The sequence below is a fragment of the Varroa destructor genome, unplaced genomic scaffold (assembly GCF_002443255.2).
Source record: "Varroa destructor unplaced genomic scaffold, Vdes_3.0 BEIS01000001.1, whole genome shotgun sequence".
NCBI classification, from domain to species: Eukaryota; Metazoa; Arthropoda; class Arachnida; order Mesostigmata; family Varroidae; genus Varroa; species Varroa destructor.
The window spans coordinates 31,232,734-31,250,893 of NW_019211454.1; the positions used below are offsets into that span (position 1 = coordinate 31,232,734).

General features: G+C 41.9%; 1 protein-coding gene across 14 annotated transcripts in view; it reads left to right on the forward strand.

The window, feature by feature from the left end:
• Positions 1 to 18,160, forward strand: part of ec (ubiquitin specific peptidase echinus) — a 201,708-nt gene that overhangs the window by 154,908 nt on the left and 28,640 nt on the right. For 8 of the 14 annotated variants that reach the window (XM_086978229.1, XM_086978227.1, XM_086978231.1 and 5 more), the window contains 3 exons: positions 583 to 671; positions 3,998 to 4,066; positions 4,303 to 4,719. In XM_086978229.1, the coding sequence (XP_086834355.1) occupies positions 4,342 to 4,719 (378 nt within the window). In that variant the 5' untranslated portion in view covers positions 583 to 671; positions 3,998 to 4,066; positions 4,303 to 4,341. The other 6 variants (XM_022792386.2, XM_022792393.2, XM_086978232.1 and 3 more) reach the window with 3 other exon arrangements.

The window sequence follows — 18,160 nt, forward strand, 5'->3', positions numbered from 1 at the left end:
AGCTTGGTTGTCCCAGCAGCGCACGTAAACAAACGTACGCCGCTGGAGTGCGCCAGTAAAAAGGCGGGCAACAATACTAGGATCCAATGCCTGACATAAAATTGTAACAAAGTACACTCAGCTTAAATGTATTTTGTAATCCGCCAGAAAATCATGCCTTCTTCAATTGCTCTGTGAAGCACTTTCCCTTCTCAATTATATAGTACAATGCGGTGTAGTTACCAAACAGTTGTGAAATTCGATGAGACATTGTATTACGGCGCCAATCGCACTCTTAGAATATTTATTGACCCAGGTAGAAGACCTACCGCCTCAGGTGTTAAAAAATGAATGTTTTTCAAATAGTCAATGTTACGTAAATTTGAAGTGGGCACTGCAGGAGGAACTGCAAACATGGATGGATAGATGGCAAAATGACACGTGCTAATATAAAGGTCAAATTATCTTAAAAAAATAGAGCCTGATATCCTATTAATTTTACCCTCTCTGCTTGAATTACACCTAACTGTCGTTTACAATGATTCAAAACGTATGTTCGCTTCTATTAAATTTAATTCTACAAGACTGCATTGTTTTATGTAGGTTCGGCAGGATTAGCATTGAAGGTCCTGCGGTCGTATGCTCTCGCCAATCTAGGCCATCACGCTAAAATATAACTGCTGTGTATTCAGGTATGTGCCTAGCGCAAACCAAAACTTCGATGCTGGAAAGAAGTACAAACACTTTTTAGCTTTTCTTAAGATTAGAAGGTCAATATATGATATGGCGAAATTAGCAATAAAACTTTATCAGGAGAAAGGTAATTAAAAAATCTTGAGTCATCACATCAGATAACCATATCAGTAATTACATTATTAACTATATGATGAAGAGCTACATGAGTAGTTCTTACGCGCACACTACACCGCAGGAGATAGTAATCTCCTGCGGTGCGCCGCAACTTATACGGCACGGGATTTCTGCCACGATGAAAAATATTTTTTTCTATTTCTTTCGGCTTTCCACTTCATGTCTCGTAAACATTCATCGACTTCGGCGCGTATTGCAGTTTTCCGTCTTTATACGAACAGAACACATATCGATTTACAGAAGATTCGTTACTTCCTCGGTTCGATTTAATGGCGGGGCCTGTTGCCGCCGATAGGCAGTAAACGATAAGCGAGCCCAAGCGCGATCATTGGAAACAACCGCAACGTCCGAGTTCACCATTCGATCGATCGCTATCTATAAATACCGTCACTGGGGCATCGAAGAGATGCCGTCGGAAAACGCGACAAGCTGCTTTGTTTCTACTGGCGGTTGTTTTTTCAGAAAATTTGACGAAATGCTCCGTTCCGATGTGCCGCAAACGTCAGAAGTGGAAGCATAAGACTGAAGTGGAGAAGGAACAGCAGTTTTGGCATACGCCAATGTCCGACACTTGCCATTACGTTCTAGATACGCCATCAGTGTATTAGACCCGCGCAAAAGTCGTTTTTCCTTAGAGAAAACGCTTGGCGCCTTCCTTTGTTCATGCTCAACTCCCACGATTTGCCTGTGGCCGCTTGTTTCCTGCTATAGCGTTAAAGCACACATCTTCACTTGAATGTCTATCTCGATATATATATATTTATATATGTAAAAGCATCGGACGCCTGATAATAGTATAACTTTTTTTCAGTTAGCCATATGGTCACGATGTGTTCATTTAAAGAAATTTTGACGCGTGGTCGTGTACCTACGGGCATGCAGGGTTGTGACAGAAAAGGATTCTTCACTTTTCTCGAAAAGTATCGATGTTGAGTACCGAATTGTGCCATAACCGTCTATGTAAAACCGCTACACAGGAAATTTGTATAGGGATGGTTCTTACGAGGAAACCTGTTCGCGTATCGTTTGCCCAAACCTAGACCTAAACAGAAGAGCAAAATTAGTTCGAATTTGGAGCGTATATATAAGGCTTGCTCGCTTGGACAGGGCCATCAGCTCTCTCAATTAGACCCGAAATAAGAAAAAAAGTAAAATTTAATTTTAATCTCATTAGTAGATAAAGTTAAATCGTATCGTCTTAAAAAAATTTCTTAAAATACATAGAGCATGAAAGCGAGTTAGCATGGTGGAAACAATTACGGCAATCCAAACTTAATTGTACTCGCATGAGTACATGGAACAAAGCTTAGATATTTAGAACTGTTTAAACTTCAACGAGTTTAACATAATGAGAAAGAAACTTCCTTTAATACAACAGACAAGCACTGAAAAGAAACTTATTTATCTATAATGATTTATAGTAATCTGTAATAACTTACAATAATTCATTTGGCGTGTACGTGCGTTTCAGAATAAACGTTTCATGGTGTATTATTCCGGCAGTGCCTAACACGCCCTGCTAGAAAGTAACTACAAATTACAGAATCATAGCACTAACGATAATAATGAAAAACAGCGGGAAATCAATTTGAGATCTAGCCCTATTGCATTGTCGTACAATGTTGATACCATCAGCGATATCCGTCTATGCGCCCTATACCATAGTTGTTCTCTGCATATTGCGGTAGCCAGTTTATTTAAGGGTCTATTTTCTGTATTCTATACATTGATTTAGGTGCCGTAGGATAGAAAAATGAATAAATGACGAAAATAAAAATTCAGGACGAAAAGGGATACATCAAATGATATCATACGGGAATCACATCAATGGTAGATAGATATTCTGGGCAGCATCTGCACGCACCCATCAAAGCTTTACTGGGCATATAAAGCGGACGTGTCATCTTTTGGAACTGTCAAGAAACCTAAACCTATTAGGAGCATGATTAGGCAAATATATATATATATATATATATATATATATATACAAGTAAAATTGACAACTCCTACCAGAGAGGCGCACATTTAGTTTTTGTTAAATTCGAGTGATTTAAAAAAAAGAAAGAAAGAAGCGCCTATCATCAAAGTATGGCCTTTTCTAATTCAGATTTACGTTTTCTTACTACCTTAGCTTACTAAACTTTTCACGTTGGTGTCAATGGCTGTTGACCGACATGTTATGCACGTATGTCAATATTTGCGTCTATGGCAGAGCAAGCAATTACATTCAAGCCAGGCCAGAAGCAACAGAAGTTTCTTTCTAACCCTTTTGCGCCTCATAATAATCGATTTATTTCGAACAGCCGCGTAATCAAAGTAAAAACTCCACTATCGAGAAATGCTAATTCGGATAGTCATATATAACGCGCCCAATGGATTCTTTAGGCATCAAAGTCTAGTTTTTCGTGCTGGGTTGTGAGCGTCATTGGATTAGCCAGAAAGGTCGTAATTTTTTCGACCTCTTTGTTCTTCTGGTTATATATGATACATTTAGCATGGTTCTCGTACTTTGTGCGTACGTGTGGAGAGGCTGGTCCAGAAGACCCCAACAGTGGCAAACGCTTGCTGTGTACGCCCAGCAAAAGGTGACCGGTGGTAATGACTCGGCCCTGTTACATTAAGGTGGTCCAGTATACTTATTTATTTAGAGCCCAGAATAAACAGCCGACCCTTTTTATTCAGGTTATTTATACAGTTTGCCTTTTTTATTTCGAAGAAAGTTTTCTGAGAATAGCTTTGAAAGCCTTGACACTTGTATATCCAGCAACTGATATGAGCAGGGTCATAAATCCGCTTATCGATGGTTTGTTGCAATGAAACCTCGATTTGAATCATAGCTAGGTTCTTCACGTACAAATGCCTAGGTACCAAAAAGAACGAAGATATAATAACGTTTTATATAATGGAGTCTATTACTACCGACTATTGATAGTGAAAGAAAGTCCGTCATAGATATACCCAAATGCCTGGCCAACGATACTGAATGATGTGTAAAATACCAAGACTCGTTAAATTACAGTTTTATAGTACACCATTTAAATAAAATTTATGTTCAGACCATTTAGTCAACAGTGTTTCTTACGCAATGTGAATAAGATTTTTTAGAGCATATCTAAAATAAACATTTTTTATTTTTACGATATTCCAGGATTTACCGAGTTATGGCCTCACCTAGAGCAATTGGCTAAGAGGGAGCGACTGTAGAGTCAACAGAACGGTCAGCTTTTGTGATCAGATCGGAATAGTCCATGTGACCAATATGAATACAGATGAGCACAGTATAAGCTGAAATAGATGTCAAATTGGCTAGGAAGCTCGTCTATTGCGAAATTATCAGTTGAGGTCATACAAAAAGTGGGTTGAAATATCGGACGAAATGCAGACGCACATCACTGCAACCTTAATATACGCGCTATGTACATAATATTCGTTTTGTCCGTTGATTCCTTTCAGAATGTCCTGACTAGTTAAATCGTTGGGTGTGAGGAGAAAATGTCGGGTTTAGGCCCCGCAACGGCCGGGCCCCCGAGCTCAGGGCCAGCTGCCCCAGTGAACGCTAGCCGTCTTTCAAAAATTATTGGCGGCCTACAAATGCCAAGTGTCGTTAATGGGTTCTCAATTGGTATCACTAATGAGCTTCACCAACGACAGTTACAAACGAAACTGCAATCACATCAGCAGCAATCTACACAACAACAACGAACCCCGCAGGTCCCTGGTCCACCGTCGACACCCGTCGTTCAGATAACGTCGCCACAAGCCGCGTTTAAGCATCTGATGACGCCCAGGTGTACGATGTCAATCACGAGAACAAAAGGATTACTCAATGCTCCTGGACAAAATAATTGTTTCCTGAACTCCGCTGTTCAGGTAGGTGTGAAGACATGCATCGCCATTGATCATTTAAAGGCTTGACAAACTAACAATTGCCCATTATATTACTAAGTCTGATTTAATCATGGCTAATATGTCTGTTATTAAGGAAAAAAATTATCGGCATGTTTTTAGCAGTCGACATAGAGTAAAAGAGTAAACAGACAGAGAGAAGGAGAGATGGAGGGCTGTTGTTTCGTCAGACACGGTTCTCACGTAGAGTTTTACTTTCACTTGGGACTTGATTTGAGCGCAAAAATCGTTAGTATCTGCATGAACTCCTCGAGGGAGATCGACTAGGTAACAATAATTCGATGTTTTTCGTTTCAAGATATGCCTGGGACGCTGGCACTGCTTTAGGTATTATGCTTTCTTAAATTTTCGGAGTTGTTAATGCTTCTTGTAACGTCATCACTGGCGTTCGTGCTAGATAAAAACGAATTTAATAGCTCTTCGCATTCGTTCCTTTCCGACGGCCGACAGACGCCTTGTCATAGTTATTATGGAAGAATACTCTCTATTTTATGGGATAACGATGTACCTGCGTGATTTTCTGTGTAATGCGAGCTGATGATCTATACCTCCCTAAAATTTACTAGATTGGTCTCACTTTGCATCGGCAGTCGAAACGGGCCTATTAAGGTGAAATTGCATCATAGCGCGAGTGCAAATCAGCCGAAGTTTATGTGGCCTGTTTCAGATCACGATGTTGCCGTCGTTATTATAGTTACTTATGTCGTCGTCACTATCAAAACTGATTTATATAGAGTAATTAATGATAGTAATAATTTGTCATAGCAATAACGTTACTAATTTCCGCAGTTTTCGTTGACGATACGTCCGAGAAGCTGTGCCGCTTCACCTAAGATTATTATAGAAGTTCGCACGGTGGAACATCAGTGACTCTCAGCTAGCCACTACAGACACGATATGTATGCGTATAGCTCAACGCCAAAACGTATTGGTCACGACGGCATTTTGCCTCGTCGTCTGCTAGAGGTTTGTTACATATTGTAGCTATATTGCAACATCGTAGAAAGCTTGTGTACCAGAGAGGCAACAAAAGCTGTACTATTGAAACAGATAAACGCAAAGAGAAATCGAACGGTATTGGCTGAGTCCATATATTATTATTATATTGTTTTCGTCATGAATCAGCAAGTTCACCCTGGTTTCTCAACTGATTCGTTGGTGTCCGCGATGCATGTTGATATAATACGTTTAACTCCAGGGAAATACTTCTTCTAGGGAAGGCTACTTCAGTATCTAAGCTGATCGTTTAGCAGAATCGGAAGGCATAACCCGAAATCTCCCGTAGTTGACGTACGGCAACAGTGTACCTGCTACTGAATGTAGGCTCCGGTTGGGCTGTGTAATACTAATGAGCGAGCGATTAAGGCATCGTTTCGAAGCGGTCGCTGCACAGGAGCGTGAACTTTAAGTTCATTCGATTGTGGGGAAGCTAATCAATTATTTGGGCTAAATTAACCCATTTTTTTTAGATATCGCGTAATTGACCTTTGCAGTGGGCCATTAGATACATGAACTTGGAATTATAGCATAGCGATACAAGTAAGGTAATTTGTCAAAGAAAAGAATGGCTGAAACAGCAGAGACTACATATGGAGAGCAAACTAATCAAAATACCTTTATAGCATCGGAACCCCGACATCGGCTACATCCCTATTCGACTTCCATGATTATTTACCAAACCTATTCTCTGTTGTAGCACGTCTGGTTCTTTACGAACTCCGTAAGCATGCGAATACTGGCCGCTGCCTGTGCATCTAATCGTTTATTGTTAGCAATGCCATGGCTAACGTTGGTAATCCTTGAGGAGTTGTCGCTTGGGCAAAAGAATCTATTGAATCGGACGACTATAACACTCCAGTTTAAAAGCTCATGAGCCTTTTTTTTTTCGATTTATTTCTGTACGCTTCGCTCAGAAAATGTTGTCCCTCTCACAAAGCTATATGATATCATCTGCTTGTCCTTTTCAATTTGATTGTTCTCACGGGCGCAATCTTTTTGCTTTTCTAGAATTTTTCTTTATCACCATACGTACCCTTAGACGATTCGCTGTTCATTATAGCGGCTTACCACGAGCTACTTATATATAGTACCTATATCTGTTTTTGGTCTTTCGATACGTCTTGATCTTGCTTGGAAGATGTTGATTTAATGACTGCAAAACTAGCCTAGACGGTCAGAGCCACTGGCATGCTTTGCGAGTAGACACACGAGCTGTACGTTAGTGATGTATTATCTTCTATTGTAATGGCAACACAACACGGCTGGTTACATAACAATGCGTTCGTATTTAAAAAAAAAAAAAAAAAAAAAGATACGTCTGTGGTCATGGTTTGGGTAGTATCCTGAGAGATGGGTTTCGGATTGTTTCAAAAATGGTAATCGGCCGTCGATCAGATGTAAGTCGCGTGTGTTTGATATGTGTAGACCAGGATACGATACCGAAACGGGCGATGCATGTATATGTTTACGATAGTTTATGTAAGGGCCGTCTAACACGATATAAGATATATTGCGAAGGCCACTACTGAGATTTACGAGAGCCATTGTATAAATTTACATTTCTTGCATTTTGAACAAGGAAAATATTATTAGCGCTCTAGTAAGATAACTTTAGCGAGGATTTAAGTACCAGGAAACTAGCCCCGAGTTTGCATCCCTGAAGTCGTGCGCGGTAGGCTGATCTGACAATATCAACCTAAAGGCTGAACGGTAATTAGCGCATTTAGTGGACACGATTGTTTACCATAAAAAAAAAACAAAAATTAAGAGGTGATTTGTTCTGCACACCGTTTTTTGTGAAAGCTATTTCTGCTCCCGGGTTATCGATGACTGCGCTTCCCATAATTCGGACGCTAGTATAATTATTTCAATAGTGTAGATCAAGTAAACGATTTAAACTAGCATCACATTCAATAGTCGGCATTCAACGAGTATTTCTATCATTATAATGCGAACCTTGCTCCGTAAAGGTGTTGGACTGTACTTCAAATAGAAACCGCTCTACACCAAAGTAACATTGTTCTTTTCACCTTCCGCCTGTCTTGTGTAGCCGAGCGTGCATGTGCACGCTCTGTTGCACATGATACACAACGAACGAACCGCACTAGCGTCAAGCATGCACGTGTGAGCTTCTTGCTGCCTTGGAAGGGTTCAACGGGTTATTCAGCGTGCGCCGGATTATATCCTGTTCCTTCAAGCGAAATATCGTCGTGCACACGTCAGAGTTGCTACCAGGGATCAAAGCAATGCGGAATACAAGAAGAACTTAAGCTGAGGTACCCATGCAGGCTCAGAGGACTCTGACGGGTGACAGAAGAATTCACAGGCCGAAATGTCATGAATCCTTTTGCACTCGCGAGCACTGCTAGGACTTCCCTCTGAAAGGAAATGGCTGCCGTAAGCAATGTTTAATGCAAGTTTCGGCCTGTGGCATCTCCTTGGTTAGAAAAATAAAGAAGCTAGACGTGCCAGGCACCCACGTGACAAGGACTCATTAGGATTGGTCTATAACAAGCGGGTGCAGCACCCGAAGTATTCTAGGAGAAAAAAAATCTCCTTCAACACGACTCGAACAGTAGGTCCGTTGGTTCCGTCGGACTAATGACAAAGTAATTCATCGAATATAGCACGATTGTTTGTTAACCTCAAAGCTATCGAGCATTGGAGCTCGCTTAAGCCGTGTGGAAAAACCCTGCGCACAAATCCAATCTAGTTAAACAATTAACATCGTATTAGGTTTGATGTTACCGACAAATGATCGCGGTATTTATTGTATTAGGACAGTGGCGGTAGCAGTGGCTGAGTCTGGTACCTGAGGGTTGTTATGGCACTTTCTCGCCTTCTGTGTGGCTGAGTGCAAAGATCAATGATTTTTATTTACTTATGGAAGCAGTAACTTTAGAGTTATGTGCGTTCGGACTTTATACATACGGTACAAACGTGCGGGGACCGTGTGAGATGCAGCTGTAACCTCGCAGTCCACATCTATGTGTTTCCAGGTTGTGGAAACTCATGCAGCCTTTAACACGAAACGCTTTACGGCCTAGTGGGCATTTTTAGAGAGTAAATAAAGGAAATTGAGTACCGCAATCGTCTCTTTTACGCAGCAATATTTGTCCATTCCTGCTCTTTAATGTCGTCCAGCGGCCGTCACAGCACAATAGCGCCGGGTTTTCTTTTGAACGATGTCTATGTTCTGATTTTGGATATTGAGCTATTGTATGATGTTGCCGATATTTTTTCGTCTGTGTCATTTCGTTCCATCCCCTCATTTCGAGCTACTTATAGCAGCGATCAGCGCTATTGCCATACAAGTTGTTGGTTCAAAGCTGCTCGCTGTTCCAGAGCTGGCTATTCTACTCTACTGACGAACTGTCTTCGGATTCGGTGGCAAGCGCAGGTGGCATCGGTGGGACAGTGGCACCTCGATCCTCTACCGTTTTGCTTCCTTCAGTTCCCTTTGCGTCTCTGTTTTCGCTTCATTCGCGTTTATTCGATTTCGTCCATTCGCGGCGTTGTCGCTGTCGTCTTCTATTTCATCTTCTCGAGTTCTGTTTCGATGGAACATGCCACTTTTGCAGCTACATTTGCGCTTGGGTTTGAATCTCGCGCTACACCGCCGGTTCGATGCTCTGACGACGGCTACGCTGTTGATAATGGCAGCGATGATGATTATGGTCATGCTTGTTGCAACAGTCCGCAGGCAGCCAACGTATTGACTGCTTTTGTGTTTACCTCTTCGATGCTGAGAAAAACGGCATCGTCGACAGCTACAGCAGCAATAGTGGTGGCAGCAGTAGCAGTAAAAGAGACTCGCGACAACTCGACTCGATATGGGTCGGGTAGAGGGCCGTCAAAACATTAACAGAGCGCGCCGACAGACGGCAGACATAGTAGATATGGACGATTGCGATGACGGCAACAACAGCAGGCTCACACATTCCCACTAGGGGACAGACGGGCAACGTTGTCCATCATTTCGTATGCAGCATTTGCTGCAGATACGGCCTTGCTGATCTAACGACTGCTGCTGTAGATGTCAGCTGTCACTGCCGTTACTCTGTCCGTCGATGTCTACCGCTGCAACTTCGGTTTGTTTCCATGTCCAAGCCCAAACCCAGCTTGTAATCATCGTCATCGCTATTATTATTTTTACTATTGCTGTTATCTCGCTCGCTTTGCCTAACTATTATTTCTGCTATTCTAACTGACAAACTAGTTAGTTGAAGTTCAATTCAATTTTTAGTGGTTTACTGGCACCCAGCCCAACGGCGCCAAGGTACACAGAACCAGACGATCGGACCAACTACGGCTTCAGAGCCGGCAAGAGTGAGTGCGAAAAGTTTAACGATTTTGACAACATTCAGTGACTGTTTGCCACGCGTGCTCGGTTCTTTCTCCCTCCACTGTGTACCCTATAAGTGGGCTGTATTTTCCTTTAACGAGTTCTATGGAACTCGAATTTTAGGCCTAATGCGGCTGTAGTCCGACAACACAGTACCCGGTACAAAGGCGACGCGCGGCCGCCTGAATAATAGCGATGTTCCTCGACTTCTTTCGTTTTTGATTCTATATAACGGTCTTATAGTTGAACTCTGCAACTCAGTAGTCTACTACCAGTAATGCTAGAGACGAAAGGTGTCATTTCACTTCACTTAGCTGTTAATTTCCACTACACCGAATTCGCCGTATTAGATAAGGCACACGACCGTAAGGCACACGACCTAAAACGATCGACCACAGCCTGTGCGCGTGAGTGTATCTGAATGGAAGTCGTTCATTATCCGATGATGTACAGTCAGCCATGAAATGCAACGACTGGCCAGACCACTGGTTTGACGGGGCTCGTAATTCTAGTAGTCAGTTGTCTAGGAGCGCTGATTTGTTCGGCATCAGCAACACCGCCGTGACCGGGGAAAAACGTCGCTGAATGTCCGGTTGCGCCAAAAAGAATAGAGGACGGGGACTTCAGCCTGGAAGCAAAAGAAACTGCGTACAATAGAAGGAAGACTACGTTAACGAAAAGAGTACGATCAGCGATTCGGGACCCGGTCCATGGCCATTTGGCGTCGTCTTGACCATGTCCCCTGGGCGCTACCATCAAACGTTACACATAAACAACCAGCAAAAACATGCATTGATATTATTGAAACTACCCACAAGGCTACAGAACAGATCATTGGTGAAGTGTACTAGGTTCCTTTTTATATTCAATAACTAACTGATTACAGGCTGTTCTGATGAATAGGGACTCTATCGATTCAGAGACAAAAAGAAACGCGAAGTCGTCAGACGATTGTAAGTCCATGGGATCGTTTCGGGGCATCATGGCGGTCCGCGCCGCATATTCCACCTTAACTGCATACCTTAACTGTATAATACTTATAACTACAATAATTACTGTATAGTAATTATAACTACAATAATACAATTACTATGCTGCTACTGTTGGGCCCGTTACTTCGGCTGCCGTTCTAATAGCCTTTGCTACCCAGGTGCCCAGAAATGGGTACACTGAATCGTAAAACTATGTTATCGAATTGCCGCTGGTACTTAATAATGACATGTTTCCTGTCAGCAGCATATCAATGGGGAGTATCTGGTTATAGATATAGTGTGCTAGCTCAGGTTGTGCAAATCAGCAAACGGGTGGACTATCCGTTGCGCTGATTTGAACGCTCGAATCGCTGGGAAACTTTTGCGCGCCTTTATCATAACTCCTTGGCTAAATCATGCATATAAACGTAATTGGTACTTTTTGCGGCAGAAGATCTGAAAATACAGGTAGACTAAGATCAAATAAAATGTGTAGCGACCTACGAACATGCGCACAAATAGATTTCGAGGAAATATTATGGAACATTACGCAAGGCTCCATGAAACCAATACAGTGCAGTACTATATTAAAAAATCAAGCAGGAATTATATATTTCGGAAATGACAAATCTGCAGACAATATATTTGTGCCATGTAGTTGGAACAACGTAATTTTGTTATTGTACAATAGGCAGACCATAGCAGACAAGACGTCGATACGAATAAAAACGTAACTTCATTTAACGGACGCGCCGTTCCAAAACAATGACATGTTACCACTGAAAGGCAGCGGCCGAGTCGCATCTGACGCTTTGCGTAGATTTCTGCGAAATAACTGTGGACATCAGGATTAGTTTAATGGGTGTACTTCTTGATCGACCGATCGATCTTTCCCAAGGCCACTGACTTTTGTTATCCATTCTCAAATTCGAAGTGTCCAAGAAATAGGCAAGGTAGGATGCTTGCCTCTTGTCCTTTCCGATTAAATTTACATCGTGTAACTTCACACGTTTCACGTGTGCTACATTGTTTCTCTACGAACATCGTTGGCCCTATTGCTGGTTAAATTGAAGTGTACACAATGATTGTAGTCGCAGAAGGGTGCGGTGTTGGCCAGCGAACTTGAGGTATACGTAATTTTTTCGAAATACATATAATTGTTTACGCCGAAAGCATGAGAATTTGTTGAAATTGTGCAAGCTAGCTCGTCGAATAACCCGGACAACTTAAGAAACCACTGTGCAAACATAATCTTACAGTCAGCAATGCAATATTGATTGTCAATCTATCAATCAATCTTCGCGTTCGGGCATGTTAGTGTTTAGCATGTGCTCTTCCGTAAGTATCGTATTGTTTTTTGAGCCGATCACTGATTTAGCATTTGTGTAGGCCGCCTCTCCATATTTCCTCTACGAGCTGATCCCTTGGAAGCAGTTCGACAAACAGACTAAATATCGTTTCATTTCTGTTTACAAAAGTATTGAGGTCTGAGTCAGAGCTACTAGCCTTTGTGCTTAACAGGGTCCAATAACATCTTCGGTCACCGAACGAATCCAGTTGCTTATTGACGTGCGAACCTTCCTGAAGGAGATGGGAAGAGTTCCATCATGACGATGGCGATGAGACGCTCTTGCTACATGTTGCTTCAGCCATGGACGATGCGCGAGGTGATCTAGTGCCTCATCGAGCCAGACACCAAACGCCGTTTGCAAAAGCATCGGTGTCGAACGTCTGGTTTCGTGTCAAAGCGGTGTGCCTCAGCGATGATGACATTCGGAGGAACAACGATGAAGCTGCGATCGTCGGCTGCTCGCTCCCTCACTGGTAGCGACGGAGTGGTCAGACACGCACCCCTTTTGCGTTTGCTCGTTGCGTTCTTTTCGCACAATTCACAAAGCTTCCATATGTCGTGGTTTTGTAGGGCAACTATACAGGAGACGCTAGCGATTGCGGTGCCAGTCGTTGTGATGATCGGGGTGATACAAAAGTTTAAGATACGCTGAAACAAGCTAGTAGAATAGTGAGTTTTGCATTTTACGAAGAGCAGAGTTGACTTTAGGTATCGACCTGTTGGCTTTGTATGCCGCAGTTGACCTCTACATTACTGGCAGGCCTATGTTAGCCGTTGTGTAGGGAATTGACAGCGAAAAGAAAAGAACAAAAAACAGTCATTGATATTCATTTTAGTTTTTAAAGAAAATACATTGTTCTCTTATGGAACGAGACGTAACCATGTAGAAGATGGTGTAGGGACAAAGGGCAGCACGTGCTAAATTTCCAAGTCTAATCCATTTTGTCTCTGTTCTCGTCGTCTGTTCTAAATGATTACAATGAGTGGGGAAAACTCTAAGATGTTAAACAGATCGCTACATTGCTTTACGCTCGTCTCTGTATGTAAACGAAGCAAATGTGATCAGATATTCCAGCAACAAATTCAGTCTTTACACTCTATGTTTATCTGTTTAATGCTGACACTGTTGTCGTAGTAATTTTCATTCACGGTACTCGACCTCTCCGATAGCACAGATGATACACCAAGATCAGAACAATTAACTTTTATCAATTGTTAGACACCAGACTCCCCGTCCGCGTGCTGGGCATATATGTTCTTCCTTAGATCATTTGAGTTAACCGAATTCCGTCCATCTGACCCAAAACTGTCGTTTGTAGTGAGCCAAGCCAATGAATAAAAATTCCCTATGTGCAAAATCTATGCTTATATTATATCGTATACATCAGTAAGATATAATTTATGTCTTATATACAAATAGCATATATATATATATATATATATGTGTGTGTGTGTGTGTGTGTGTGTGTGTGTGTGTGTGTGTGTGTGTGTGTGTGTGTGTGTGTGTGTGTGTGTGTGTGTGTGTGTGTGTGTGTGTGTGTGTGTGTGTGTGTGTGTGTGTGTGTGTGTGTGTGTGTGTGTGTGTGCTGAAAGAATGTGTGGCCACCTATCGTTCATTATTATTATTGCTAACAATAAGACATATTTTTGTTACGTTGACATAATTGAATGGTAAACATTGTATTGGCAGCAGTTCGCTAGCGAGACTGGCTTTCAAATTTTTAGGTTTTTGACATTATAAGGAACAATGCTCCTATTGGGCAAGTTAAGCGAATGTTCAATATTCTGTGAAGCTGCACGATGATCAGCTAGTGGCTTTTCTGTTCGTCCGTTGCTCTGTCGGTTCATGTAGATGTGTATACATCGGTTCTATCGAAGAAGGCTCGCGGAAGGATAGCGGACGAAAAAAGGACTGTGGGATGAGGTTCTTTGTAAGTCTGGCGGAGGCTAAGTTAAGCCTGTTTGAGAGCGAATCTGGTCATGTCAGATTAAACTTATCTTATGCCTGTTAGCTTAGGATGTAAGGTAAACGGATTCCCCGATGCAGGCTGTTTGGCTGTATTTCAATTATGCAAATTAATGTACAAAAGCGACTAGTTGCTGACTTTACTCCCTTCCGGGAAATACTAATAGTTAGTGCCCGCACCTCTGACCGTATACACCGCGAGAATGACTCTCCGCTGAATTCGCGCAAGGATTTGATTTTTTTGCTCGTACAATCCATTATTTAGACCTATCTATTGTCCTACGACAGGAACACGCAATGGGTACTTATGCTCATATCCCTCTTTTTCAACGCTGACAATAAAATACGGTTGTAGCGATACCTAGCTAAAGTTCTATACTTTGATCAGTACGATCAAGATCCGCGCGCACCATTTCAGCTTAACCTATTATTCGTATTAATGATTATAACTGCAGCCCCTGTTTCTGCTTATGGTGTTGCTAGAGGGCATCTTGAAGGACCTTCGTCAGCAAGGCAAAGGTTTAGGATTAAGCATACTGAATATTAGCTACGGCTCACGTGCTTTTCACTGACAACGACACCATCACGCTGGCTAAGTTTTTGTTACGCTAACGTACGTTCACGAAAACTCTAACCGGCACGAGTATGCTGAAAAATGTGGATAAGATACAATCACTTCTATTAAGACAGAACTAAAGTGAAACATTAAGGTTTACAACTGTCTGTTGACGTCCGAAAGTTACTCCGTATATTCGAATATTATATAGAGAATCCTATACGCAAAGTGCTGTAAGAATGAAACAAACATGTACCAGTAGATTTTCACATATATGAACACTGAGATGTCACTTGATGACATGTAACCCGTGTTTCAATTTGAGGGTGAAGATATCTCCTATGAATTTTCAGGCATGCAGATAATTTCGGTTTAAGTTAGTTAGTCGCATACCGTCAGCCTGATCACCCTCACTGATGATGCTTACTGAAGGAATTTACAAGTTAAATATCCCTACGGACCACTTAGCCGGTAAAGAGATTTATATGCCAATCTATTATATTTAATAGGGGGATAAAGCTGTTTTTGCTATATCTCCATATAAGACAGTGTCTTTTGGTTTCGTTTATTCTAGCTAAACGACCGAGCTGTCTTATGCGAAATATAAATGGTTGTTTCAGAACAGGGCGAAACGATTCGGCCAGCACTCAAATGACCAACACTCAGATGGCAGTTGGGGTGGTCGCGAGTGTCATCCCTGCATTGGAATGTCGGCCCTCTGACTACGGCCTGAGCCTGCGCGTGTGTGCCTCATCTTAGGCGGGGGTCAGGCAAACCATCTTGGTTAGTCTAAGAAGCGAACAACGGCTCTTGCGTTTGCTATTTCGATATCGAGTCTGTTCGACATAGCCGACGATCGTATGCTATTAGTGTTGCCGACCCGCAAATATTATCTTCGTCTCTTAATTTGGTCCCGCAAAAGGAAAGTACGAATGCCATCAGTATCAACGACGTAGGCCACAGACTGTAAAAGTAGTGAAATAATGAGTGTCAAAGCGGTATGGTACATCGTTTTCAGGGTAATTGTTGAATGCCTCCTAATCCAGTATTCCTCGTGCACGGTCACTTTCGGTTCCCTCCGATTCGATAGAGGGAACACTGCTGCGCTGAGCCCTCCAGCGTTCCACATAACGAGGCAGACGTCGAAACACGAGTATCTATTGTAAATGTCACCAGTTGCGAATACTTTGAAGTTATTTCTCCTATTTTCCCGAAAGGAGTCGGTGGCATCCGAGGGAAAAGATTCTTTCTTCGCAGATTTTTAGGTCGAACGTACAGAGAGGAAAATAATATCGAATAAAGTATACAAGAAGAGGTAACGATGCGACAATTCTTTTATGCAGTAGTAAAACCAATGTGGGTTGAAATAGTCGACAACATCCACCCATTGTTTGCACCGTTATTGTTACTACCTAGAGGACACAGTCGCATGCGATATCTTGTGTAAAGGGCCGTTTCAAACGAAAACATAATCAAGTGTCCATGGGGTTGATAACTACCCTTTAGTTTGATACAAACGTATTTGTGTTACGTCGGGCAAAAAATAAGACAGCTACTACCATTATTGAGATTTCGAGATCAGCCGTACTCTCCGAAGTATTCGTTCTACCTTCATCAAGCTTTACGTGCATTAGACTTTAAAACAGGAACGGTCAGGAAAAAATAGTTGTATTAGAAGGTGACGCTTTGGTATGGCTTCGTTATATACTACGTTTCATACGATTTACCACTGCGTCGCCGATCTGCAAATGTGAACTCGTGTCAGACAGACTAACAGCAGCAAAGGTAAAGAAGGTCATCAACGCCCAACGAGGATTATACTAGTATGTGAAGAACACAAACTGTCTTTTTCATCTCCTGTACCACCTTAAGGCCACTTTTTACTTTCCTTCATGCTACGGTGAGCACAAGTTAAGTGTAAAAAGCTTTCTCACTGCTTGTTCTGTGATTTCATGTCGTTGCCGGCATAATTTACCATGTACATACAGAGTCAAAACAAATACACAGCCTATAGCTTAAAGTTTTTTAAACCTGAATTATCAACCAGCTTTTAATATGGGTACAGAGCTTGCAGATATCATGTACTTTATAGGAAGTTGATGCGTTATCGAGATATGATTAATTTGACGATGCGACACAAACAAAGGCACGATAGGACACAACAAGGCAAAATGACTTTAGTACAAGTTGTCTTTATGTGGTGCTTTGCCAGCATATTTCAGTCTATTATTAGTACATTGAGCAACTGGACAGAGAAATACACGACAATATTTAACTCAACATTGTCTTGATGAAAATGTTTTAACGTAGCATAACACGTAAGAGGACTGAACAAAAATTCTTAGTGAAAACGAGTAGTCTTAGACAGAATGAACCGCCGTAATGACTGGTGTTGAAGAATAGTAACGGCAATCTCTGACGTCGTTTTTGTGCCCCGTCCGTAATTTGGTAGCAGTTGATACGAAGTTTTCGTAGATTTCGCAGGCTGACTATTCCTCGTTTTAACCGTCATTACACGTATATAATTACCCTCGTAATGTAAAAGCAAGCTCTTAGACTACATGATATTTCTGGCCCCCTAATAAGTGTCTGGGCGGTTCTCACTGCAGAGATCTAAGCATTAGTGATATGGCATCCCACTGATATTAGTCAGATGATGTTTAGCCTAAGTCTGAAGTTCATCAATAAAAAAATTCGAGACCTCTGTACCTACCAGACCAAAGAGAACAAAACGCCGAGCTGCTCGGCATGGCGATTATAAAGGTTTATGAAGACTGTATCGTGACTCAAACCTCATCGCTTCACCACTAAAGCGCAAAAGAGCCACAATATTGGAATTGTGATGGCCCTCAACGCCCCGCAACTGCTACTGGTAATATTGGACTTAGCTAGCTTCTAGAATGCCTGTATAACAATTCCGTTTGGTTCCCATGTACAATGCGTTACTGTGGTATGGGCATTTTATCTTCGCTGTTACCATTTATTAACGTAAGCTCACTTCAAGACATTTAGGGTCCATTTACGGCAACATAAGTTCTGTAATCAAAGAGGTACGATTAGCGCAGATGGGCTCCATTTATTCAACTCGTACCGTTAAACATTAAGTTTCCCCTACTTGTAGCTCCTATCATTGGGTGGATTTAATTAGAAATGGAGGTATATAAAATCCCATACAAACGAGGAATAATGCCGGTGTCATTTGCCGTCTATTAGAATA